At 31.9% G+C, this 25758-nt stretch overlaps 2 protein-coding genes and 1 long non-coding RNA gene across 6 annotated transcripts; all 3 read right to left on the reverse strand.

The window, feature by feature from the left end:
* Positions 1 to 7183: 7183 nt before the first annotated feature.
* LOC120138945 (coiled-coil-helix-coiled-coil-helix domain-containing protein 10, mitochondrial-like) lies at positions 7184 to 8832 on the reverse strand. Its single transcript, XM_039154327.1, has 5 exons — positions 8750 to 8832; positions 8292 to 8351; positions 7900 to 7965; positions 7608 to 7792; positions 7184 to 7472 (listed from the first exon to the last, which is right to left on the reverse strand). Exons 1-5 carry the CDS (start codon positions 8769 to 8771, stop codon positions 7374 to 7376), a joined length of 432 nt encoding a protein of 143 aa, XP_039010258.1. The 5' UTR covers positions 8772 to 8832; the 3' UTR covers positions 7184 to 7373.
* A 3607-nt stretch (positions 8833 to 12439) lies between these two features.
* On the reverse strand, positions 12440 to 17081 carry LOC120138942 (GATA transcription factor 24-like). 4 transcript variants are annotated; one of them, XM_039154323.1, is made up of 11 exons: positions 16972 to 17081; positions 16435 to 16818; positions 15640 to 15726; positions 15414 to 15547; positions 14866 to 14976; positions 14663 to 14777; positions 14452 to 14511; positions 14273 to 14347; positions 14125 to 14187; positions 13619 to 13699; positions 12441 to 12776 (listed from the first exon to the last, which is right to left on the reverse strand). In XM_039154323.1, exons 2-11 carry the CDS (start codon positions 16789 to 16791, stop codon positions 12711 to 12713), a joined length of 1149 nt encoding a protein of 382 aa, XP_039010254.1. In that variant the 5' UTR covers positions 16792 to 16818; positions 16972 to 17081; the 3' UTR covers positions 12441 to 12710. The 4 variants fall into 4 exon arrangements, with proteins under 4 accessions (XP_039010252.1, XP_039010254.1, XP_039010255.1 ...); XM_039154321.1 differs by lacking the exon at positions 16972 to 17081 and having other exon boundaries at positions 12440 to 12776; positions 16435 to 16908; XM_039154324.1 differs by lacking the exons at positions 12441 to 12776; positions 16972 to 17081 and having other exon boundaries at positions 13698 to 13839; positions 16435 to 16909.
* A 4916-nt stretch (positions 17082 to 21997) lies between these two features.
* LOC120138933 lies at positions 21998 to 23239 on the reverse strand. Its single transcript, XR_005517574.1, has 4 exons — positions 23118 to 23239; positions 22964 to 23014; positions 22109 to 22170; positions 21998 to 22017 (listed from the first exon to the last, which is right to left on the reverse strand). It is a non-coding gene; the product is annotated as an uncharacterized LOC120138933 (long non-coding RNA).
* Positions 23240 to 25758: the final 2519 nt, after the last annotated feature.

Genomic DNA, 25758 nt, shown 5'->3' on the forward strand with positions numbered 1-25758 from the left:
TTAAAGACATTGAAGATCAAAATTTGATGTGAAATTCAATAACAATAATAATAATAAAGCTTTTTATTCATATAATAATTGATCGAGGTTTGTCATTTTTTTATTGTCCTCTAAGATTCTTCGAGATTTTAACTTTACTAATCCATATAGGTTCGTGGCACATCTCTAATTTTAAATGAGTAAATTTTTCGACATAAATTTTCTACATACACAAGTAAATTTTCTAACAATTAATAAAAGTTGTCAAACTAATAAGAATGCTTAATTCCAATTTTAGATGCATTCTTTGTTGACAACTCACATTAGAAATTCGTTATAAAATCAAGGTTATTTATGTAATTAGATTTTAATTCGGTTGTATTTTGTTTTTATTTTATTATGTTTTTTTCTCTTCTTTACCACAAAATGATATATTTATAGCAAAATGATATATTTATAGGGACAATTGAAGAAAAGGGTGGGTGATAAACAATAAAATACAAACATAATATGGGAAAATTTTAGAGCGCACGTGGTACATCACACATTGAAACACAATACTAATGTTACTCATCGATGTATACCATTAATTAAATTGTTCTTATTAAATAAATATAAAAAATATAATGATATATCCACAATTAAACTTTTATTATTATTTAGTTTAAATTTTAATAGGGATATAATTAAATTATATTTTTTTATTAAAAATATAATTATTTTAGGAACTTTTATTTGTTTAGGATTGGAACACGTAATTTACATAAGTTTACATATTCATCCTAGCAGCAATTATCAAATCCAACAGTCGGAAATCCTATTCATCGTCGGAAAAACCTGTTCTTCAATATATACTATCGTCGGAGAGCTATATGAAGCCCCATACTTAAGATTCTCATCACATTAGCAGAAGCTGATTATTGATTACAAATATATCATTTTAGATATATCAAGAAAGTTCATGAATCAGAACAAACCTTTTTTTAGCAATGATTAGATCAGAACAAACTTAATTAGATCAACATGAATTAAATGTTATATTGTAGTCATGGAGTTTTATTTTTAAAGGAAAAAATGGTTTTTTTAGGTATTCCTTTTCCCAAGTGGGTTAAAGAGGAGATGGAAAAGTATTTGAAAAAGGCCATTTTTCTCTTGATATAGTTTTTCGGCGACAGTGCATATTAAAAAATACGATTTTTCACGATGAATAGTATCGATTGTTGGGTTTGATTATTATTGTTGGAATAAATATACAAACTTAAATAAATTAAGTGATCCAATCCTAAACAAATAAAAGTTATTAAAATAATTATAATTTTTAATAAAGAATATAATTTAAGTATATTCCTATTAAAATTTAAACTAAATAATAATAAAAGATTAATTGTGGATAGATTATTATATTTTTTCATATTTATGTAATAAGGACAATTTAATTAGTGGTATGCATCGGTATATCACATTAGTGGTCTGTTTTGATATGCGACGTGCGCTCTAGACTTATCTGTATATATAAGTCTAGGATATAGATAGAATTCTATTGTACATAATCAGATAGAGACTCGATTATACACAAATCTTGGATAATAATAAGGATGAGTCTAGGATCCGTTAGAGAGACAAATAGAGAATTACAATTGTTTATCTCTCTTTGATACACTCCCGCAAGATAAAGGATCCGTTAGAGAGACAAATCTTGGATCAAAAGCGAAGAAAAAGATTTATACCAACAGGCTTTGTGAGAGTGTTGTCGTAACCAGTTTTCGCCCGGACACAAAATTTCCTTGGCGGAAAAAGTAATGTGAATAAATAAATGGTTTTTAATAAAATGTTTTGGGAGTCGCCATCGACTTTTCGGGTTAGGTAGGTCAAATACCTAAAAATCATCTTTTAAAAGAGTTTTTAAGAAAACATCAGTCAAAAGATAAACTGATATGCGTTTAACCAAAAATTCATTCTTTTTATTAATAAAAAGGGATTCGTTTTCGGTTACGTTTTGGGAAGGATTAGCACCCACACAACACCCAAAATTAGTACACATTAATTATAAATTGGCTCTAATAATAGAGTTTAAGAATTCAAATATAAATTTAATTTATGATCCTCTTATTTCAGATTCAATTGAATAATTCTAAGGAAAAAGATATTAATATATATATATTTTTATGGTTTTATAAATAGGGTATTTATTTAAAAATATCAAAAAATGACATCTAGTTGCTTTAAAACAGCCCCTTTCTTTAATATTAAAAAATAAATATTATTATTAAAATATGAAATTATTCAAATTATATTATATTTTATATAAATATTAATGACTAAAAATAATTAAAGTACTGTATTGAAAAATAAAGGATAATAATAATAATAAAATAAAATTTCTATTAAATAATGACCAAAATAAAATAAATTAAAAGTATAGAATTAAATTGAAAAATATATAAAATTCATGGTCAAAATGAAAATAATTAAAATATCAGAGATTAAAATGTAAAATATCAAAATTAAAGGCTCTAGTTCGAAATGTTATTAAATCTAGGTGCTTAACAGTATAATTTATCCATAATTAATTCGAGATTAAAATAAAAATTAATTAAATTATAAGGGACTAAATATGATATTTACCCTAAATATATAAACATATATATACGGTGACTAAATTATAATAAAACAAAATTAAAAGATAAAATTAAAATATACTGAAACTTGATTTAGTGACCAAATTGCAAATTTACAGAACTCAGAAGGACTGCGGAAAGAGTTTTACCCATTTCCTTAATTACGCACAGACCCCTCATCAAAATGGCATCGTTTTGATGCGGGTATAAAAGGCCTAAAACAGACCTTAAAGGGCTAACTCTTTCATTTTCTTTTTTTGTTTCTCTTTCCAAGGAGAGAAAGTTCCCTCCCTTCTCTCTAGCTTCCCTCACCGGAGGGAATTCCGGCAGCCACCGACCACCGTGCTCCGGTGACAATCGTCGGTGGTCGAAATTCCCAAATTACCCTAGAATATAGATCTCGACCTCCTAAGGCCGGATACGACCTCCGTTTCCCTTAAAAAGCTCATAATCGGAGCAAATCTACGATTTATACCTCCGATTTTCTAATGCTTCAGAGGCGCGTGGTGGCGCCTAGAGGCTCCGACGACGCTGGTAAGTCACTTCCTATTCTCTCGGTTATTTTTCTTGCTCTGTTTTTGTTTGGTGTTGTTGTGCTTTTCTCTTGGTGGTTGTTCGTGTTTTTCTCTTTCGCAGGTTTGGTGGCTAGCTTGCCTCGGACCGGTCATAGAGGAGACTTTCGGTGAGTCACCATAGAGCTTCAACGTGGGTGGCCATCTAGGTCTTCTGGAGGCTTCGACGAGGGTGGCAAAAGGTGGCTGAGGCAACTGGAGGTGGAGGCGTCGGCAATAGCGGTGGCAGCGGAGGCGGCGTCACGTGGTCCCTAGGGTTATGTACCTTAAGGTTTCAAGCTGGAGGGCTCTAGACCGTTGGATCTTTCCAGATCCAACGACTGTGAGGAGCTGGCGGCTGGTGCTGAGATGTTGAAACCCTAATTGGGTTTAGGCTTATTATTAGGTCGGGTCTGGTTGTGCTTGGATTGGTCTGGGTATGTAAATGGGTCTCGATTTACTGTTGGGCCTGCAATGTATTTTTAATTATTTAATAATAATAATTATTATTATTATTATTATTATTATTATTATTATATTTATAATAATAATAATAATAATAATAATAAAATAAATGGGCAAAAAACTAGTGTCTACAAGTGTCCTAAAGTTGAATTTTAGAAGAAATATGATCATGGGCGGAACTTCATGGGGAAAAGATTTGCCTTGGTCCTCGCTAATTTTTTAAGTATTAATTAATAAAATATATATTTTTTTGAATAAAAAAATTTACCCGACTCCCCTCAATTAAAAAAATTATATTTATGAAAAATAAAAAATACTTTAACCCCGCCTTAATAAATTCCCGGTTACGCCCCTAAATATGATGAACAAGTAATGATCTTGTAGCAACCTAGTCATAAACAAAGAAAAAGTCAAGCACAAGATGCTTTTTACGAGAGTGAAAGATCAAATTTTTACAAACACGTGACCATTAAGATTGTCATAAAAGAGAGACAGTGGTCAGTTAAGAGAAATTTCAATCTCCTAAAAGAGATGTTTAATCCAAAGCACTTCAGTTGTTGCATTTGCTAAGGCACAATATTCAACTTATGTGAATAAACAAGAGAATTTTCAGAGTTGATTTTAATGAGATAACACTAGAATCAGGATAAATTAAATAAGCAGTAATGGATCTACCATCCGTAGACGGTCCACCTTAGTTTGCATCAGCATAGGTTGTAAGCGAAGAAGTAATACTTGACACAAGGTATCCTTGAGGTAGCGAAGAACTCGCTTAACTGCTGTCCACTGGGCTGGTACATGACCATGCATGTATTGTGACAAGGTATCCTTGACACAAGTCACTATCGATTGTAGCTTATCGAAGGAAGACAGACGTGAAAATAAACTTCGCATCGACCATATGAAATTGAGCTAGAATATCTGAAATGTATTGCGCCTAAGACATAGACATGGTGATCCCTCTGCATTATAGATGAAGAGTGAAGCATATGCTTTAGATTTTTGGGAATCAAACTACAATAGGAAGTAGGAGAGTTCAAGAGACCATATCTTTTGTTCTTGTTTTAGGCCATGTAAGGCATTGCGTAACCGAAAAACATACAAGGGCTGAACAGAAGTAATATATCTAGGAGGTTGTTCTGCATACATTTCCTCATGTAAAGTACCATATTTAGAAAAGTAATATTAACCTCAAGTTACTTGATAATCCACACATGATCCTATGAAAAGTTGATAGTGAGACATTCTCTAAATAACAAATTGTAGAAGAAAGCATTGCAAGTGATATTGATATGTTGTGATTTTAATAAAAAAAAAATATCCTAGCATGAGGAAATATAATGAACAAGAATAAAATATGTCAAAGATATTATTAACATGTATGAATAATCCCCCACATACTATGTGCTACACTAATAATTGAAATAAATAGAGAGTTCCCTTGTAATGAAATGTATCGATAGAGTATACCTTTCAAATGAGAATGATGGGATGTTAAACATGATTGAATGGGTGTATATACTTGTTATTGTTCGTTAATAAAATTCAAACACCACTAAGTTTAAAATTTAGTGTGATTTATTTTCAATGATTAAGTATTGATCATGAGGTTTGACATAAGATCGAAGAGGTTGTTACGATAACTTTAAGGAATGAGTAAGAGTTCATTTTTATTTAATAAATATAGTGACATGAACAACTATTTGTTAGTACTTATTAGGTATAATGTCAAAAAATACTCATAATGTTTGATTAGATAGTTATTTTAGTCTCTATTCTTTTTTTTTGAAACATTTTGGTCCCTACCTTTTATTTTAAGGCAAAAAGATTCACAATGTAATTAAATAGTTACTTTAACTCTTATTCTTTTCAATTAAAGCATTTTGATCTGCAACATTTCATTTTAAGTAAGAAAATCTCTATTATAAAACGTTTGTTGACTAATTGTTTCTATCTACAAATGAGTCTTTTTATCATGACGTAAGCTTAATAGGTAAGAATCTACATTTGAAATTATAATTTCATTTTCCTAAAATGAGCTAATTATACAAAAGGTTTCTAAATTATAAACTTTATTCTAAATTGATTCATAAATTTTAACACATTTTTGACTCGTATATTAAATTAATCTATAAAGTTTAAAATATATTATATCAATCTTTATGTCAACGTGTGATCAATTTTATTAACTTTTGAAGATCATAAAAATTAAAATTAAAATTTTCTTTTAAAAAAGTTAATCAATTTTTAAAAACATAATCTGAAAATTATTTTTAAAATTCATTTTTAAAATTTATAAAAACATATTAAACTTCTTAACAAAAAAAATACATCAACATATACTCCATAAGACACGTTTTTTTTAATTTCAACACCAACAAAAAAATATATATGAATCTGCCCCGAGTCGCGTGTAAAGATGCAATTCGGTTCATCGTATTTTTCGAAAGGCATAAGTTTAGTCTGACAAAATACTATTGTTTTAAGAATTTATTAAAAAAAATCTTTAAAAAGAGTATTTTTTTTATGTATATGATCAAATTAAAACATATTTCTAAAGATACTTTGTAGGTAAAATTCTCAGTCGAAAGACTCGATTCAATATTTTGCTTTATATTTGAAATTTATATTTTTCCTTAAATTCTAACCCTAGGATGCTTGTCTTGTTTATTTAAAGAAAGGCCTTTGAACCATTGTCAAGATCCAAGATGGATCAAACAAAAATGGACTTACAAATTTTATATTAAAACGGATAAATTTATAATTTTTTTAGAAAAATATATTCATAAAATATTAGGAGAAAAGGAATCAAATTTTTAATAGTAAATAAACAAAAATTCTAAAATATAAAATAATTTATAAAATTTATAAAATGATTTTCCTAACTCTACTCCTCAACCTTTCTAAGAGTATGAACGAAATTTTTATATTTATTTAATAAACAAACAAGAATATATATATATATATATATATATATATTTTATTCGTTCATATTCATGAACAAGTTTATTTTTAAAATCGTTATCAACTGGTTTATTCATGTTACATGAATAAAAACTCGTTTACCCAATTCATTTAACAAACGAACGTACACGAACATATATTTATTTGATTTATTTATTTTCACAAATAAATTTACTTACAAATTCGTTTATGAACTTGTTTATCAATTAATTCATTTATATTCATGAACAAACTTATTTCCTAATTCTCCATTTCCTTTTATTTTTTATATTTTAAACAAACACTAAACAAATATTTTCATAAACATTAAATGCCCACATTCATGAACATTAAACAATCGTTCATAAACAATATATAAACATATACAAATTCTTTAAAAATAAATAAACACAACATTAAATTTTTAAAAGAAACACACAAACTGAACGCAAAGACCTTAAAATAAATAAACGAACATGTATATAACCTTCATCGTCAAAGTTCGGTTCATTTATATACCTGAACCCATCCCTAGATCAAAGTGAATTTTATATACCTTTTGTCCGCAAACAGTTACAAGTTCAATGACTAACTAGAGCCAGAATTAGAGGAAAACAGAGGGCAATATCATCAAGGAAGCGTCCACAATTAAAAAAGCATTCAGGTTCTGCTTAGAAATTAAGTTTACCACAGTTCGTTTTTTTCAAACAACCCCATTACTTGCAACAATATAGCAATATAGAATAACAAAAAAGGCACGCCTATTAACATCTAAATTGCAACGATCTAGATATGAGATAATCGTTCTTTGCAATTATCAAGCTTCCAACGCAGCACCAGAGCTCCTGCGGCATTCTTTCAGCATGTCCATGTAGAATTGGCATTTGCTAATGTCACTTCCATAGTTGGTCAGACACTGCAAGCGAAACAAGGAGCATTAGTTTCGAATGCACGGCAAGTATGGACATTCACTCTTCCCAAACGATCTTCAATAGCATTATTTGAGACAGCGGATTAATACATGAAAACGAAGGAAGAAAGATATACATACATCACTTAGAGCTTTGGATTGACCGCCACAAGCATCCGAGTTCACAAGATTGTTCATGTTTGGTGCGGAAGCAGCATAGGCAGCTGGTTCTGATGAAGCAACAGTCTCGTGTTTGATGACACGAGGGCCAACAATGGCATCAACCGCCCTGTGAGCCATAGCAGTTCCAGCACCCCATCCAATACCTACGCATAAACAAAGAAGAAAGTTAAGTACAGCCCAATACATGTCAATGAAACAATAGCTATCAGAAATAATAATTCTAAGCAAAGGGAAACAGCTTTTGACTTACCATCTACGATTGCAGAGCCAAATCCATTTCCCTTTTGCACAGGTGCCGGGGGAGGGGCAGAACTAGCTGCAACAACCAAAAACCCAATTAAGTTCAATGAACATTACCAGACAAGGTAAAAATTTAACTAAAATGCCAATTCAGCAAATCCAAAGAAAAAATACAAATGGAATACACAATGCCCAACAATATGCACAGGCACCATTCCTCTTCTTACTGAATTCCCTTAATTCTATGTGGGAAATAAGATTTGCATAAGTTGACTTCCAACTCCTCAACATTATGGTCAGCCACTAATTTGAATTCCGTAACATAAAATTCCATTTTCTTCTAGGCAAAAAGATTGAAACCAACTAATATTATTATTCATACAGATCAATAAAGAAAAATACCAGGCTTTAAAGGAGCATTGTTCGCTGGCGCACGAGCAGCAGGACGTGGGGCTGACCTTCCTATAAAATCAACATTTCACCATCATTATTTGATTATACAATATTAGTAGCGAAATGAACAGTCAAAACTTGGTTTCTACCTAATGAAAAATTGAAAACTAAGAATCGATGTGCATCCATTCCGCGAACAATATAGTTTCCGAAATAAAATCACCAAAAATTAACAAAAAAGGGGATGAAAGTCATGAAGCTAAAACTGAAATTTAGAATAAACGAAGAAAATATCCACCACATATCATTCAAACTATACATAACAAAACGATGACCCGTAAGGAGTTGATCATAAATTCATATACACATAGAGATCAATCAATACCTAAATCATAACCACAACATACAACATTCAACCTCTCTTAAAACTACAGCCATGAGAAGATAAAAACGAGCGTATTACTCACCTCCTGAGCTTCGGCGAGGCATCGTTTGGAGATTGCAAATTATTTTACTTGTTAAAGGCTTGAATGATAAGGGAAAACAAATATCGCAGGCTTTGATAAAGCGTGTGAGGGAAGGCTATATATATAGGGGATTGTTGCTTGGTCAAGAAGTTACGCTTTTCCTGGGGGCACCCACGTGTCTTCATATCCGATGCCTCCGACCTTAGTTCTGGAAGATTCTGGCTTAGAGTTAGTTATCGATTGGGTTCTATTATGATCCGGGTTTAAGCCGGCTATTGTTTTTCGGCCCAATTCGTTTCAACTTAAAAGTAGTGCATAAATATAAATTAAAAGACAATTTATTATTTTATTTTGGTTTACAAATTTCTTCGTGAATTAAAGGAGTTAATTTCTCCAAACTATACTTTTTATTTTAAATTAATCCTTAAACTGTTGAATATTTCAATTTCCTCCCTAAACTATGACTTTCATTCTAAATTGGTCCCCAAACTTTTTGAAGATTCCAATTTTATCCCAAACTATACATATATACTAATCACATCCCTTCTTAATAAAATCATTAAGCCAAGTTATATTATTATTTGTTTGAAAAAAACAAATTTTAGGAACTATGATTGAAACTAATTATATATTTCAATGAATTTGGAGATAAATTTGTATAGACACTCATTTTCGTCCGAGATTTTATGATTTTTTTTGTTTTATATATTTATAGTATATAGAATTTATGATAATATATATTATACAGTTTTAAAAACATATAATATATAGTTTTTGAAAATATATAGTATAGTTTTTAAAAAAACATATAATATAGTTTTTGAAAACATATTATATAGTTTTAAAAAAAATATATATAGTTTTAAAATATATAGTGTAGTTTTAAAAACATATAGTATAGTTTTTGAAAACATATTATAGTTTTATAAATATACATATTGTTATATAGTTTTGAAAACATATAATATATATAGTTTTTGAAAAACATATGTAATATATATATATATAACTAACTTATTATTATTATTATTTATTTTCTTTTTTATTTTATTCATTTTCAGGTTCAAATGGTCCAGTAAAAGTCCAGGGTCCCAATAAAATTAAGGTCATAGTCCAATCAAGTCAAGATCCAAATAGCAGACCCGCCTTACCCAGCAGGCCGCTAAACCAGGCCCAGAAAGATACTCGAACCACATTAGGGTTTCAAACTTAACAAGGGCACCGTACAAATGGCGCGTGGAAGCCACGCGCAGCAACCTGTCGAGATTTTGAGGTAGAGCAAATCGGAGCAACTCGAGACTGAACCATCCCGGGATTTCCAGCTAGTACGAACAACAAGTCGGCACGAGTAAAATAGGGACAAGGGAAATAATCACTGTTAGGATCGGAAATAACCACCGGCGGAGGGGGTATAAATACCCCACCCAAGCCATCGAAAAAAAACCATCGAAGAACACAAGCTAAAAACTGATCAAGCAACCAGTAGCAACCAAGCAACATACGGAGGAAATCACAAAAATACCAGCAAAACAACAAAAACCACGAACATCATCGAAAAGAAGAACACCAAAAAGCAGTATACCAAATATGAAAAACACAGGTAAAACGTTCGAAATAGAAAGCAAAAAACAAAGCTTAAGGCTTTGTCTCGCCAAAGAACGTCAGGAGCACATAGAAGGCTCGTCGGAAAGGGAAAACCCACCGTGAGTTGAAAAGGCATCATCGAAAAAGGTAAAAAATCGAGAGTTTATTTTTTAGATATATGCCTTTTAGGGTTTATTTTGGAGATTTAGGGGCTAGATTTGATTTTAGGGTGTAGAGGGAAACATTTTGGTAGGTTTGTAGTTTTTTGGCTACCGGTGGTGATGGCTGGAACGACGATCGGATGTGGACCGGGCGGCGAGGATGTGGTCGACCATAGGCCGGTTGGGGATTTGGGTTGAGAGGATTTTTTTAGTTGGGGAGAGTGATATTTTGGATAAAGAGAAAATAATATCAATGACCGAAAATGTCTTATAATATACGATTTTCGGTCACTAAGGTTATTTTCTCTTTGATAAATGAGGGGGAATGAGTTTTTTTGGGTTTAAAGGGCTTTATATAGGAAGGCTTGGGTGTAAATACTATTTTTTAAATTATTTTTGCAGTCCCTGATATTTTGATGCGTAATTTATTTTAGTCACCTATAATAATTTTGCCCTATAATTTTGAATTAATTCAATTTAATCACTGTTATATTTTTATTCTTGCAATTTCACCCTTAACTTTTGGTTTTTTCCTTGCAGCTTTTAATTAACATCAAATTGATCCTTGATTCTTAATTCTTTTCAATTTAGTCTTTTTTATTTGAATTTTCCTTTTTTATTCTTTTATTTATTAATATTTATTTTACAGTTTAACATTAATCTGATTTATTTCTAGGTCAATTTTAAATTCGTCAAAGGTAAGTAATTTGGATCAAACTTTTAAATTTAATTTAATTTTTAATTTTTGCAATTAAGACAACTGAGAAATCAATTGGTTCCGAAAGGGCATTACAAAGGTGCTAATCCTTCCTTGGCTGTAATCAACTCCCGAACTAGATTAATTTCTGGTAAAACGAAAATCAGACAAATGGTGGGTTAAGGTGTCTGGTCAACCTAAGTTTAAATGATCAGTGGCGGCTCCAACCATTAATTCAAGTCGAAATCCAATTCCGGGCTCACCTGAGGGACGATTACGACAAATTGGAAGATTCAAAAGTTATGGACTAATTTAGAAAGAGGGTCATATTTAGGGATGAAATTTGAATGTACAAAATTTAAAGTCTAATTTAGAATGACAGTCATATTTTGGGGAGGAAATTGAAATCTTTAAAAGTTTGAGGACTAATTTAGAATGATATTCATAATTTAGAGATAAAATTGAAACTTTTAAAAGTTTAAGGAACAATTTAAAATGAGAGTCATATTTTAAAGATATGTGATACAATTAACTCGAATTAATTTTGCATCTCATCCACGATTTATAGGACAATGAATCATAAGTTATTAAGTTTAAAGGGTAAACTACACTGTTAATCAGTGATTTTCGGCCGTATTATGATTTAATCATGAATTACAGATTGTTAGTATAGCACTGGGTAAACTTAATCAGTAGTCACCAAACTACTTTTAGTTTCTACTTTAGTTACCAAACTATTTTTTGAGCAAAAACATCACTAAAGTTATTTTTTATTTGTTATTGTTAGTTAAAAATTTAATAATGGCGTGGTATTTTTGTTATTTCTATTTTCTCTTTCCTCATTAACAATTAATGTGTTGTTTTTAATACTTTATTTGACAAATAAAGCAAAACAAAAAAAGAAATTATGTCAAATGATGTGTCCTTCAAGTATGTTAAAAAATCTAAAATAATAAATAGATAAAATACAAAACATTACCTGTGAAATTTTTATTTTCCACTAATTCACTGATAATAATCCGTGTATCTCTCTTCCTAACAAGTTTTCTTATAGGGGTTTAATCAAAATCTCCAAATCCCATCACTGAGCTGTCAAAAATCACCGATGAAAGTTTAGATCACATCATTTTTAAAAGCATCTCATCACGCTGTATAGTCCTAAGAAAAATTACATAAACGAGTAAAAGCATTCAATTATTTCTACAACATATCAAATGTACAGAGATTATAACAAGGTTGACCCTACAATCCAAGTATCTAAAATGATGTGTGAAAGCAAGCACCACCTTGTATTTTTCCCATCCACACGCTGATTATTGTATACTACAGGATTCAATGTCAAGCTGGTTTCCCAATCATGGCAGCAACTCACACAATCTGCTACGTTTGCCTTCATATAAACACCACAAACTTTCTTCAACTGTACCAAGCACAAAAACACGAGAAACTACCTGGATAAAAGTGTGTCTAACACCCTCGTCTCTTCAAATCGTTGGATCAAATCCAAATTACGAACCTTCTAATCAAAGCTTGAAGGAATGTCGATTTCTGTATCCGAAGGATTAGTAAGCTCAACCAGAGGTTCCTGCATGTTGTACAACTAAATTATGAGGTATTATTTTATCAGTCTGGAGAAATGACCATCCAGCTCAATTGGTAGAGCGCAAGGTTCTTAACCTTGAGGTTGTGGGATCGAGTCCCACGGAGGACATTTCATAATTCGGAGGTCTCTCAAGGAAGCTGCTCTTAACCTGGTGTTGGGGACAGCCTACTATCCTACTTCCCCTTACCCCATTACATATGGGAATAAGGGTCAGCTAATTTTATTTTATCAGTCTGGAAATGCATGCAATAAGTCAAATTCCTTTTTTGGGAATTTTTGTAAACATGTCACCATGTGTTCCAACCTAGTTTGATGGACTAGAAAACAAAAGGCTAGCTTAATTGGTACCCAAATAAGCTCTTAAACTATGACCAGTAGCCAATAAAGCCCATAACCTTTAACTTGTATCCAAATAAACAATTAACCTTTAAGTTATACCTAAATAAAACTAATATAAATCAATGTTTAATTTAAAATAAAGGCTAGTTTAAGTACAAATCAAATTATATGGGCTTGTTTGGGTACAAAAAAAGTATAGAAGCTTATTTAACAAAAGTAAACTACCTCAAGGGCCCTTTTAGAAGTAAACTACCTCAAGGGCCCTTTTAGTAGTTTAGCCAAAACAAATCATTCTAATTTATGATTAGACATCCAAGAAAGTAGAATCACGTCCAAACAAGAACATTATATCTCGGACTTATATAAGGAAAAAAAACTCTTTTTAGTTTCAAATATACATGTATATATTGTATATCTGGAAAGAAGAGATGTTGAGACAGTGGATACTAGTGTTATAGACCTCTATTGACCCAATAATGTTTTACCTGATCATCATCATCTGCAGGGGGATGAACAATTCCCATAGGCAAAGAGTTTTTAAGATCTTCTGCACTTTCATGCAAATCCTGCACCATATGGAAATGCAAGTTACAAAGAAAAGAGAATAGATTAACTATTACATTGGTTCAATAATTTAGTTCAGTTCTGAGAATTGTTCCGCTGAATCTTGGTCAGTTGTTTCACTATGTGAATAAGAATAATCCATCTAAAAGACAAGATTTAAGATTCGAGAATTTGTCCCTTCTACGAACCTATGCCCACAAAGTTCAGTTCAACAGAGACAACCCAAACAAATACAAGAAAGAATCCAACAGGTATCAGCAATCCAGGAAAGGTGCAACAGAAAAGAATTTGGCCTTTTAGTCGATACCATGGTAAAGTAGACAGCATGAATAGATAATAAATGAGACATAAATGAACTTTCTAAAGGTGGTGTAAATTTTTCTTTTCAAAATAAGATGTGAATTCAAGTTGGGATCAGAAAACATACTTCTTCGTCTGGGTTGACAGAAGCATTATTGGATCCATCTATGACATCTTTTGAAGGATTCCCCTGCAAGAAACTCCATACATGTTAGAATGAAGCTCCAAGTGGCCACCTGAAAAAGCTTGATCACAAAGGAGAAGAATGTCCATACACGTTCATCCTGGTTATCAGGGAAGTTCCCTACCATAATTGAAGGCTGGACATCAATCTTTGTTTCCTGTATACCCTATATGCAACCCACTCAACAATCTTAGACAAAAGTGGCATGTGCAAGGGAAAAAACAGAAACAAGAATATTTGTAAAGTTGAAAATATTCCCGTGATGCTTACAGGCTCAGTTTGGTCCATAGAAATACTCCTTCCTCCTTTACTAAGATCTCTAAGTGTTCCCTGTACAACAAAATGTTACAGAAAACTATTAATCACAATTCACAACAAGATAGGATATTTGAAGATTATTATCACCAACATTCTAAAGACTATGCTGAAGAATAACTACACAAGATGACGCTTAATAAAAAATAATATGGGACAAGCAAACCTTATTAGCCCACATAAGCCCACAAGCGTTACATAAAGTCCTTGGACCAGCTGGACCACGACGCATTGCTGGAGTATTATTTTCACTAATACCACAATGTTGACATTTCCGAACACTAAAACACATTGAAGACATCATTCTTAAAAAGGTTCAACATGAAACATATATCCAAATAACTAGGTAACATGAAATTTGGAACTCACACAGTTTCTAGACGAGGGGTACCATCTTGAAGGTCAGTTTGCAAGGAATCCCAGCTTGAAGTACTAGTACTTTCCTTTAAAGACGCAAACTGCCCATTTTTACGATGCATCCTACAAGAATGAAAGGAGAAGAAGATTATAACTCCATTACTAGCTAATTCACTACAACGCTTATATATAATAAAAAAGTAGAGAACATTTAATACTTACTGTTTTACTGACATCATAAGAATATAATCAGACCATTAAATTGTCAAATTAAATAACCAATATAAACAGCAGACATCAAAGTCCCCAACTACTTTTATGTCTGCCTCTCTTTCACAAGAGACAAACAAGAAGACATGGGGGTCAAAGTAACCAACTGCTCCCTGTATTGAACACTTCTCAGGGTGGTAACCTATAATAAATATCTATAGCACATCCACTACCACCAAAGTTTCTGGATAGTAGTCATTTCCTCTTTTAACTTCCACATCACAGAACAACTTCATAAATTCAAAATGTTAAACCGTAAATCTATACAAATTAAGGACAAAAAGCCATACCTCTGCGCAACTTCTTTCCGTACTGTATACCTAATTTTCTTGTCAAAACATCTCTCTTTCCTTTTCTCACGAAACCTAACCAAGGATGCTATTCGTTTAGAAAGATTGGAGCGCTTTGGACCGTCACAAACACCCTATCCAATGTGGTACATGGAACAAAATGAAAAATATGAATACTGAAATGCAATTACTCATTTACTCATGACTACTTTAAAAGCAGCAATACCCTGTTATTTTGATCAAAAGGGGCTTCAATTGTAGGAACACCAGTGGGGATATCACGATCACCTAGAAGTAATAGAACAGCTTGCACCTGTCTCATTCAATCCAATAAACATGTATACTAATTTAGAAGAAAAGGGAAACGCATTTAAAGAATAGAATTGTGAAATAAATTACTTATTACTTGACTGATGAAGAAGAAGCACATATAGAATTAAAACAACTTTCTGAAAATGAAAATAAGGCAAATAAAGCTCTAGTGTACATATTGAACAATAAAAAGCATAACTAGCAAATTAGATTTGGACATCTTTAACTTTACAACATCTTCCCTAGAATTCCTACTAATTATAAAAATATAACTTCTAGCTATATCAGGATAGCAAATTCGCAAAAGTTATCATAAGCGGGTATCAGCAAAGATACAGTTGGTTTGCTTCCAAAATTCATACAGCCAACTATTCAATGAAATTAGTACTTTAGCCAATCAATAAATTAACCCATCAACCATTTCTAAGAAATGAAGTCCGCCTCTGCATATTAAACATCATGTTTAAGAATTTATATAAAACAAGGCACATTATTGCACTTTCAGCTAACTTGGTCACATTTCTCACGTCAAAAATATTACTTCAAAATAAGAAAAATAAAAATCTGACAGTACTATTTCAAATTTGCTTTGTAAAAACAATAAGAAATAACAAGATAGATGATTATTTTATTACCAAAATCAAACAAAAATACAATTAGGAATAAATAGAAATTTTATTTGAAAGGGGGGGGGGGAAGGGCTGAAAACCTTTTCGGGTGTAGCAGCAGGGAACACGTAAACTTCTCCTTCAAAAGATAGAGTAAGCTCGCTAGTTCTGGACGCCGTAACAAATCCCCCGCCACCAGTTACACCGCCTATTACAGCTGCTCCATGCTCCGCCCCATTCACGGAGTTGGCATTCGCTTCCATTACGTCATCCATGGCGTTGTTATCTTCGTAGTATCCATCGTCTTCCTCGATCTGTATCGACCCTCGCGCGTGGTCCTCAAACGGACGCGCCTGCAGTGGCTGAGTATTTGCAGCAGCCATACATAAAACAGCAAAAGGAACAACCAACTGTAGCGAAAATCGAAGGCCCGAGCTAGCAATTATCTCCCGTCTCATTGAAAAGCCATAGCTCCCGTGGGATAACTGGTCAAACAAAAAAATTACTTTCATCATCATTTCATCGACACTTGTTCTATTTTCTAAACCCTAACCCTAGATAAAACTCCTTTCTTTTCTCCTCAGCTTGAAGAAGAAACACAAAAAATGGAAGACGACGACGAAAGAAAGGATAACTACCCTAAATATAGGTAAGATCTGCAGGGGCGTGAGCTTGTGTTTCCATGAAACTCAAATTGGGATGGAAAGAGAATGTAACGCCTTGACTCATCGAGAATTACTATTTCCTATTTATCTATTAAAAAAGGAAGAAAATGTATATTAGACGAGAGTTGAGATGAGGATGTGTGAGGTCCAATGGAGTTGATGAATGATAGAAAAACTTTGGAAAATAGGTCGGGCCCACATCTATATGGATAAAAGAATAAAAACACATCCAACGGCTCTCCTTTTAATTACCACCAACCATTTCGGTCCGGGTAGGCCTGTAAATAAATCGAATGCATACGAACGGAGATATGTTAATATTCGTTTATTTAATAAATAAATGAACACGAACATAAATGAACAAAATTTTTTTTGTTCATGTTCGTTCATTAAGGAATATAGCTTGTTCATGTTCGTTATAAACGAACATAAACGAATACGAATATAAACGAACACGGTCATAAATGAACACGACGTTAGAGACCCTACCTTCCATTGTTCTTTCATGAAAAATAGTCGACAATGCAAATCAACCAAATCTACAATGATAAATAGCGTAAGAGCTTATTAGCAGTGATGAAATGTTTGAAGATATCAAATATTTCGATCGATCTTTTAAAGATATTAAATGATTCACACGACTTTAATTTAACGCTATAACATTTATCTTGGTGGTCCATGATTACATATGAACAATCATTTTCTACTACGTTATTCTAATAAATTCGTCGGCTAAAAGTTTTGTGACATCAATGTCAGATTTTAGTAAGATTGGTTAATAATGATCATTTCCATTGGCAGAGTAGAAAATTTAACAACATGAAGATTTCGAACGGTACAAATTGGACTACAAGGCAATAACATAGATCCAAAATCCCTCAGATACTACATATCTAACTGATATTACTGCTAAACCACCATTCAAAATTTTAACGTACCTAAAGTCTACTCCACAACTATAGGTCACACAAGAACTATGAAAACAAAAGTTCATTGTCAAAGTGTATTTTCTACTTATTAATGAGTTCTTCCTGGAAAACTCATTACTTCCGCTATTACACTCTTTTTCATAAATTGCATATAAACATTTGTTTTGTTTTTTTGGCAAATTCTATATATTTTTCTCTTTACTGATGCTCATATACTTCCGATTGTTACATTTATCTTCCCATCTATTTCTAGAAAGAAGTATGATGTTTTTTTGATGAAAACAGACCTGTAAAACTTCAGATTACACTATAATATAACTTTTTTTGAAGCTTTCACCGATCGTCTCCACTCTCCAGTGAACACTAGGGTTTGAGAAAAAAAGTGAGAAAATGAATATAGATGTGAGGTGCCTCACGGGTTAATATATTGGATTTAATCTCCAAATAAAATTGGGTTAATTATGGAGTTGGTCATTAGAATATCAGATTAATTAATATTTTTAAGATACTTACAAATTGGTCACCAAAATTGATTTATGAAGATTGAGTTAAACATAAATGAACGAACATAACCGAACGAACATAAACGAACATAACCGAACGTTCTCAAACGTAAATGAACGAACGAGACATATGTTTATGTTCGTTCATTTAATTAAACGAACACAAAATCTTGTTCATGTTCGTTCATTTAATAAATAAACACACATAAACGAACTTCTCGCCGCACGATTCATGAACGGTTTGATGAACGTTCAGTTCATTTACAGGCATAGGTCCGGGTTAGGATTAATACAAAAAATGAGTACTTCAAGTATATTATTTTTGTAAAATAGATGGTTAATTTTTTTTCCAATTAATTTAGGTGTTTAATCATATAAACGTTATGATTTTAGGTTTTCGTATCTTAATTGTCGTTAAAAATTTTCGTTAAGTGACACGTACCGCATTCATATAATTTTAAAAAACTATTTTTTAAAAAAACATCAAAGTATTTTTATATTTTTTAAAAAACCCTTAATTTCTTTAAAATTAAGAAATAACCCCAAAATTCTTAAAAAAATATAAAATCAACCCTAAAATCCCCAAATACCCCCAAAATCCTTAACCTAAAGTCTATCGCCCCAGTTGATCGTCATCATCGTTGGTGAGCACTCACCCGTCGTCGACGGAACCCACTACTGGTCATCCATCACGAGTTGTCATCGTCAGCAGAGGAGAAGCAAGCGGAAGAGAAAAAGGTCCGCCACGTCGTCCCTCTCCAACAATGTCTGCCCGTCATCTCTCGCTAGTGTCATTCGCCCTTTCATCCCTCTCACCAATGCAAAGCCCCCTTATGACGGAAGAAATAGTCACCAGCGGTATGAGAAAAGGAAAGAAATTTGGGATTTTTTTTGTATTTTTAAAGAATTTCGGGGTTTTTCATAAAAAATAATATTTTTATTTTTTATTAAAAATATTTTAAAAAATATATAAACGTGACACATGTCATTTAACAAGTTTTTATAACGTTTATTTACGGTCGAGACACCTAAAGTGATAACGTTTATAATATTAAACACCTAAATTAACAAAAAAATTAGATACATATTTAAAAAAAATAATATAATTTAAACACTTATTTTTATATTAAACCTTCAGATTATTTCATTTTAACAAAATAGAAATAAAAATAGCAATATCATCTAGTCAAAGAAATTGTTGGCAAAACTTTAAATGTGGTAAAAAAATTTAGATAATTCCTTTCTCTTATCTCCAAATTTTTTTTTTTGTTTTTGGCTATTTAATGGGATTTTAAATATTTTTTAGACTCATTTAATTCTTAAAGTTGACTATAGATGTTTAATTGTTAATTGAATTTTACGTTAATTAATCAATTGATGGTTATGTGTCTTTAACGATGTTGATGGTAATAATGTGATGGGTCGATATAGGCAATTCATTCCTTTTAATTTGTATGAAGAGTCGTAGTGTTTTCTTAAGCATTTTTAAGACGACGAAAAAGTGAGAAAAAAGAGAGATCACTTTCTCTTATTATGCCTTGGCATATATATACTGACCCTTAGAACGTGTGACTGTCAGGTCTAAGATAAGTATCAGGTTTAGGATAATGATAGTCGTTCATAATTGACAAAGTGAATTAACTTAGTTGTTATGTGGCAGAGTTTGTCGGTGATGGACTTAACATTCGTCAAATCAAAGGAATACAGTCCGTCCGAAGGGCTCTTAGAATTTCAGATGTACTGATCATCCTTATCAAGGTGATTAGCTCTGGAGGTATCGACTATCGAAGGAGGTACAACATTTTCCCGCATTTTCCGTGAGAAATATTCCTTATCACATAATGACTAATGATATTTTACATAAAAGATATGTTATTACCAATGTTATTAAAACCGGATCGGACCGGTTGGTTCGACCGGTTGAACCGTGAACCGATGGCTTGTCCGATCCGGTTAACTCTCAAAATCGGATTAGCAAAGAATCGGTAAAGAATCGGAAGAACCGACTGAAAATCGGGGTGAACCGGCTGAAAACCGACAAAACCGGTTTGAACCGTCGGTTCACTTTTTTTCTTTAAAAAAAATTAAACCAAACAACGTCGTTTGTTCAATGAGCCGAGTCAAATTCGAGTATTGCTGAGCTCGACTCGAACTCGAAAACTTTAAAAGTAAGCTCAACTTGACTCAAAAACTCACGAGCTAAAAATTATCAACTCAAAATATAATATTAAAACTTGAAATCGAAAAGGCTCGAACTCAAAAAAAATTTAGAAGTTCGATTGAAGCCTAAAATTTGAGCTCAATTGAAGCCAAAAATTTGAGCTCAATTGAAGCGAAAGAATAGTTCGCTTTGTGCTCACCAAAAGGCTCCATGATTTTGAATGTCAAATTACCTCTATTATTTATAGAAGTAAGTTGGGATGCTCTTCTATGTTTCTTAGCCATGTGGGATTGTTTTGTTCTCATATTTTTACTCTTTAAACTTTTGGGATACTCTTCTATGTTTCTTAGTCATGTGAGATTGTTTTTTTAAAAATAATTAAACCAAATAACATCATTTGTTATGCTTTTTTTAAACTCCAATTTTATTTTTTTTGATTATAGTTATATAATTATATTTATTATTTAAAATGTTTTACCTTAAATATTATGTTGTAGTTGATTTGAATCATTTTGTTTCACTTGATTTTATGGTTTTTCATTTATACATGTTATAACTTGTGATATTTTTATACTTTTTAATATTGTAAACTTAAATAAAGTGTTACATATATATTAATATTGCTTTGAATATTATGTAAAATTAAAAAAAATATATTATTTTATATAAAATTCGGTTCAACCGCGCGGTTCAACCGCGGTTGAACCCGGTTGAACCAGTGAACCAATACCTTCACCGGTTCAATGTCCGGTCCGATTTTGAAAACATTGATTATTACTATGGATACAAAGTTACATGAATTTTATGTCATAAGAAGTTATAAGCAAGCATGATAATGATATATATTTAGTATTGATATAAATGTACTAGATGTCCTTTTTTTATTATTTATGATATGTTATGATCCTCTAATCACTACTAGAAAAAAACCCTTTAATGACACTTATTGCGCATCATCTATGAGTGCAGATGACACACATTTGCGCGTCATTGAAGCCACCGACATAAATCTCAGATGACACGCAATTGTGTGTCATAAATCTATGACGTGCATTTATGACACGCATTTATGACACATATTTATAACGCTCATTTATGACGCGCATTGAGCGTCATTGAAGCCCCCGTCATAAATAAAGATGACACACATTTGTGTGTCATAAATTAATGACACGCATGTATGACTTACATTGAGTGTCATTGAAGCCATCGTCATTAAAAAAGATGACACACATTTGTGTGTCTTGATTGTATTTCGTAAATTATATATATATATATATATATATTGTAGATTGACAAATAATCAAACTAAATCACATTTATTGCCTCACAATACTAAATATATATATATATCATATTATATATAAGCAATCCATTTGCATACAATATATACACATGACACCCATGAAAAATGTTACCACTGGCACTGTAATGTTGCAAACATAAATAACCAGTCATTACAATTATAGAGTGATTTCGTTGGATGTAATCAAATAATGCACTTTGTTTCCACATACTTAGAGCTTTGAGCATCTGGATAAAAGCCACAGATATGTGCAAATAGGCAGTGTTGCCAAACCTGTATTGACAAAAAAATGAGGATGCTTAGAATATGCAAAAACAATATCAACAAAAGGTAAGCAAAATAAAACAAAGATGTCAAAATTTTGCACAGCCAGTACATAATAAGCTCCATATCATATAAGCAATTTGCAGCCTATAGCATAAACCTTTTGGCAACTCAACAGCTTAAATGCATTTAAAATTTAATTTTCATTAAAAGTATAAGAAAAACAAATTAGTGCTGTCAGAACCAGTTTCAGGGCAATGCATTAAGATAAGAAAACACGGAGAAAGACAAATGGCAATAATTCAACAAATTAGGATCCTTCTTAATTAAGAAACTTCATTATGCAGAGAAGGTAACTTGACCACTCTGCGAAACCCCCTTAACCTTAGTTCAAGTTTAAGAAACAAAATAAAAGATAAAACAATACATGTAGCAGGTACTGCTACTGCATCTATACTTGATTTGAGCTTAACAATAATCATCCAGGTTTATTTAGTTGAGAATTTTCACAAACTCAAGTCAACCTACCAACTTGGGTGCAGTAACTCTTTAACAACCATTAGGATAGGAAAGCTGACAGATCATTGAGGAACAATTTTATACTTAAAACAAAAAAGAGACTGTAACAAGCAACAAGTTCACAAGTAATACTTTGCTTTCAGTCTCAACAGGATTTTCAAGCAGTATGTATTTTTTGCTGACAGAAGTAACTCATTACACAACACAAACCACACCATAATAAGGAAAACACTACACCACACACCAAACACAAATTCCAGTCATACCACAGTTAAATACTTACCAAAGAGTTGATGCAAAGAAGGCACTTATAGGTATTACACATGTTGCATATCTATAACAACGAGAACATTTGTTTAGGAAAGAGAAAACCGATACTGTAGCTAAGTAGTAATTGAGAATAATAACGGTTGTTTTAGATAAAGAATAGCACTTACATTTCAAATGTCATTTTGACAGGAGCTACAACCTGCATGGCAAGATTGAGGGAGAGGAAAATGCATTACAAAACTAGGTAAAACAATGGAAGATGAAGCTTGCATAGAAAAATAATATCTATGCTCTCAAATTTATATTTTTGGCCTCTGTAGGTAAAATTCAAAGCACAAAAAAAAACACAATGGATCTTTAGTTTCAGGTCATAAAGAGACCACTAAGTTCTGGAAATGGGGACAATGTAACCAAAAAAACACATTTTATTGTGACAAACTTGGCATTCCTAGAGCTAGTTGCATTTGCATATATTGTTGAGATGGGAGTATGTGGTTTAGCATTGAACAGTTTAGTTTGAAGACATTCCTTACAATAGTTAGCAATGCTAGATGGAAAAGAAATTGGCCACTATTTCACCAAGATATTTGCTTAAACTTAACGAGTCATGACTATCAATCAAAGTCCTTAAGAATAGAATTCTACCCTTAATAGAATAAGTCTAACATCTTATTCAACAACACTCATTTTAGGGACATTGGTCTCATTGGACAATGCAAATGCTAAGATTCCACTTTTCTTGAAATGTCATAAAACCATGACAGAAAAACTTTAGAGGTTTGGGACCAAAAGTTAGAAAAAGAAAAGTAAACGAATAGTTATAAGTTACAACCTCGCAATAAAATTTAGGGGGAAAGATGACATACAAATTTCCAATCATCATCAATAACAGGAAAATCAGTGATTTTGTGTTCAACAAGAGCTTCCAATGCTATTGGTGTTGGCACAAGATCAATAAATTAGAGCCTTCTTTTATAAATACACACACAAAAAACATAGACAAGATATTATAAGATATAAGCTAAGCAAAAAGAAGTACCTTCATCAACTGTGGAAGAATACCTGTGGAAGAAGCGGCGTGAACTGATAATTATCGAGGGGGAAGAAGCGGGAAAATATGAAAATAATGGGGGGAAAATTAAAAGATGACTTTTACAGATGACATACAATTAAAAGTGTACTCCGTGTTTTTGCAAATTTTTTGGATTATGACTATTAAATATGACACACATTATTGTAAGTCATAAATCGTTCAGATTTTAAAAAACTATGACCTTTTTTATGACACACATTTTTTGCAAGTCATAAATTAGCATGTGTCATTAAAGGTATATTTTCTTGTAGTGAATATTAAATCTCATTGAGCTCAAAGATTAGCTTGCAATTATTTTAGGTTCGTAGATTTCATTAGTATATGAGGATCATGAATCCACAAGAGAAGCGTTGAAGTTATCACAAGGTTGGATCTTACGTCGGTTGAAGGGGTTATTAATGAAACTAAAATTCAACTACTAAGCAATAGTTTGGTTGGTTGATGTAAGAATTTAATTACAATTGGAAGCCTTTCAAGACAACTACATGGAAAAGGTCTAGCTGGTTTTTCGATTGTGAGAGTTGCTGGAGATGATGTTTTATTGATGTTTGAAAATTTAGATATGATTAAAAGAATGGCGTTAGAGAAATCATAGCTTTCAAAGAATGTTTCTATAGAATAGATTCTTGGTTGGAAAACCTGGTGGTGGAGAGCCGTCATGTATGGTTAGTTTGCGAGGGGATTCATATTGATTCTTGGAATTGGGATACTTTTAAGAGAACTGCAGCCAAGTGACGTAAGATTATTAAAATAGATGAAAGCTCTCAATATCCCTCATCTTTTGTTCGGGCAAAGATTCAAATCATCTAAAGTTCTCAAAATAGAATTGACGAAGCGATTAAATTGAAGGTCGATGCCAAAAACTTTAACGTCATGGTGTATGAGATTTTAACTTAATCTAAAATTGCTTTGGATAATTTGGGTGTAATTAGAGAGGTGCTTGTTGGAAAATAGCTTACTGCAAAATGAAAGATTAGCACTGACTGGAAAAATAAATAAGATAAATAAATAAAAACCAAGTAATTTTATTGTGTCATGTAGTCACTGCCTTAGAAACAATTTCTCCCGAACTGGTGTAATTCCTAAACTGGACGTTGCCCCCAAGTTAACACAAAGTTTCGAATTTTGTGCACCCGAAATAAGTAAGTGAAACTATAAATAGTGTTGCTCCTTTTGGAGGAAAGGAAAATATTTTATCCGGAGTAAATAATATTGGAATAAAAAAATATCAAAGGCCACAAAAAAAACTTCACTATGCTTGTGAAGAGAGAAAATATAGAAGAAGAGAGGAGAATGCAGAAATGAGTAAGTTAAAAATGAAGGAGAGAGCCTCCTTTTATAGTTAAAAATTAAGGGTACTTAGTTGTGAAGATAGAAAACACAGAAGAAGAGAGGAGAATGAAGAAATGAGTGAGTTGAAAATGAAGGAGATAACCTCCTTTTATAGCTAAAAATTAAGTGTACTTAGGTAAAAATGTAAAGAGAAAAAGCAAAAAAATCTTTCAGAATATCAACTCCTCCCATGATCTCAACCATTGAATTTGAATTAATTTAAAATTTAAAATTCAAATAAAATTAATTATATTTCTTTGCATTATTATATATATAACCAACAATCCCCCACTAATGCAAATAAATAGAGATCCACAAAAGAATTAAAACAAAAAAGCAACGACGCAATTAGTTGCTTAAGCACTAGTATCTGTTAAATTTGA

Source organism: Hibiscus syriacus, unplaced genomic scaffold (genome assembly GCF_006381635.1).
Source record: "Hibiscus syriacus cultivar Baekdansim isolate YM2019G1 unplaced genomic scaffold, ASM638163v2 tig00110716_pilon, whole genome shotgun sequence".
Taxonomy (NCBI): domain Eukaryota; kingdom Viridiplantae; phylum Streptophyta; class Magnoliopsida; order Malvales; family Malvaceae; genus Hibiscus; species Hibiscus syriacus.

Coding starts and splice junctions, on each gene's coding strand:
- LOC120138945 (XM_039154327.1), bottom strand. CDS start 8,771: ATGCCTCGCCGAAGCTCAGGAG. Junction 8,352..8,749: donor GCCTCGCCGAAGCTCAGGAG/GTGAGTAATACG, acceptor TTGATTTTATAG/GAAGGTCAGCCCCACGTCCT. Junction 7,473..7,607: donor AATCCAAAGCTCTAAGTGAT/GTATGTATATCT, acceptor TTTCGCTTGCAG/TGTCTGACCAACTATGGAAG.
- LOC120138942 (XM_039154321.1), bottom strand. CDS start 16,851: ATGATGATGAAAGTAATTTTTTTGTTTGACCAGTTATCCCACGGGAGC. Junction 14,778..14,865: donor ACCCCTCGTCTAGAAACTGT/GTGAGTTCCAAA, acceptor AATGTGTTTTAG/TGTTCGGAAATGTCAACATT. Junction 14,348..14,451: donor CTATGGACCAAACTGAGCCT/GTAAGCATCACG, acceptor GGTTGCATATAG/GGTATACAGGAAACAAAGAT.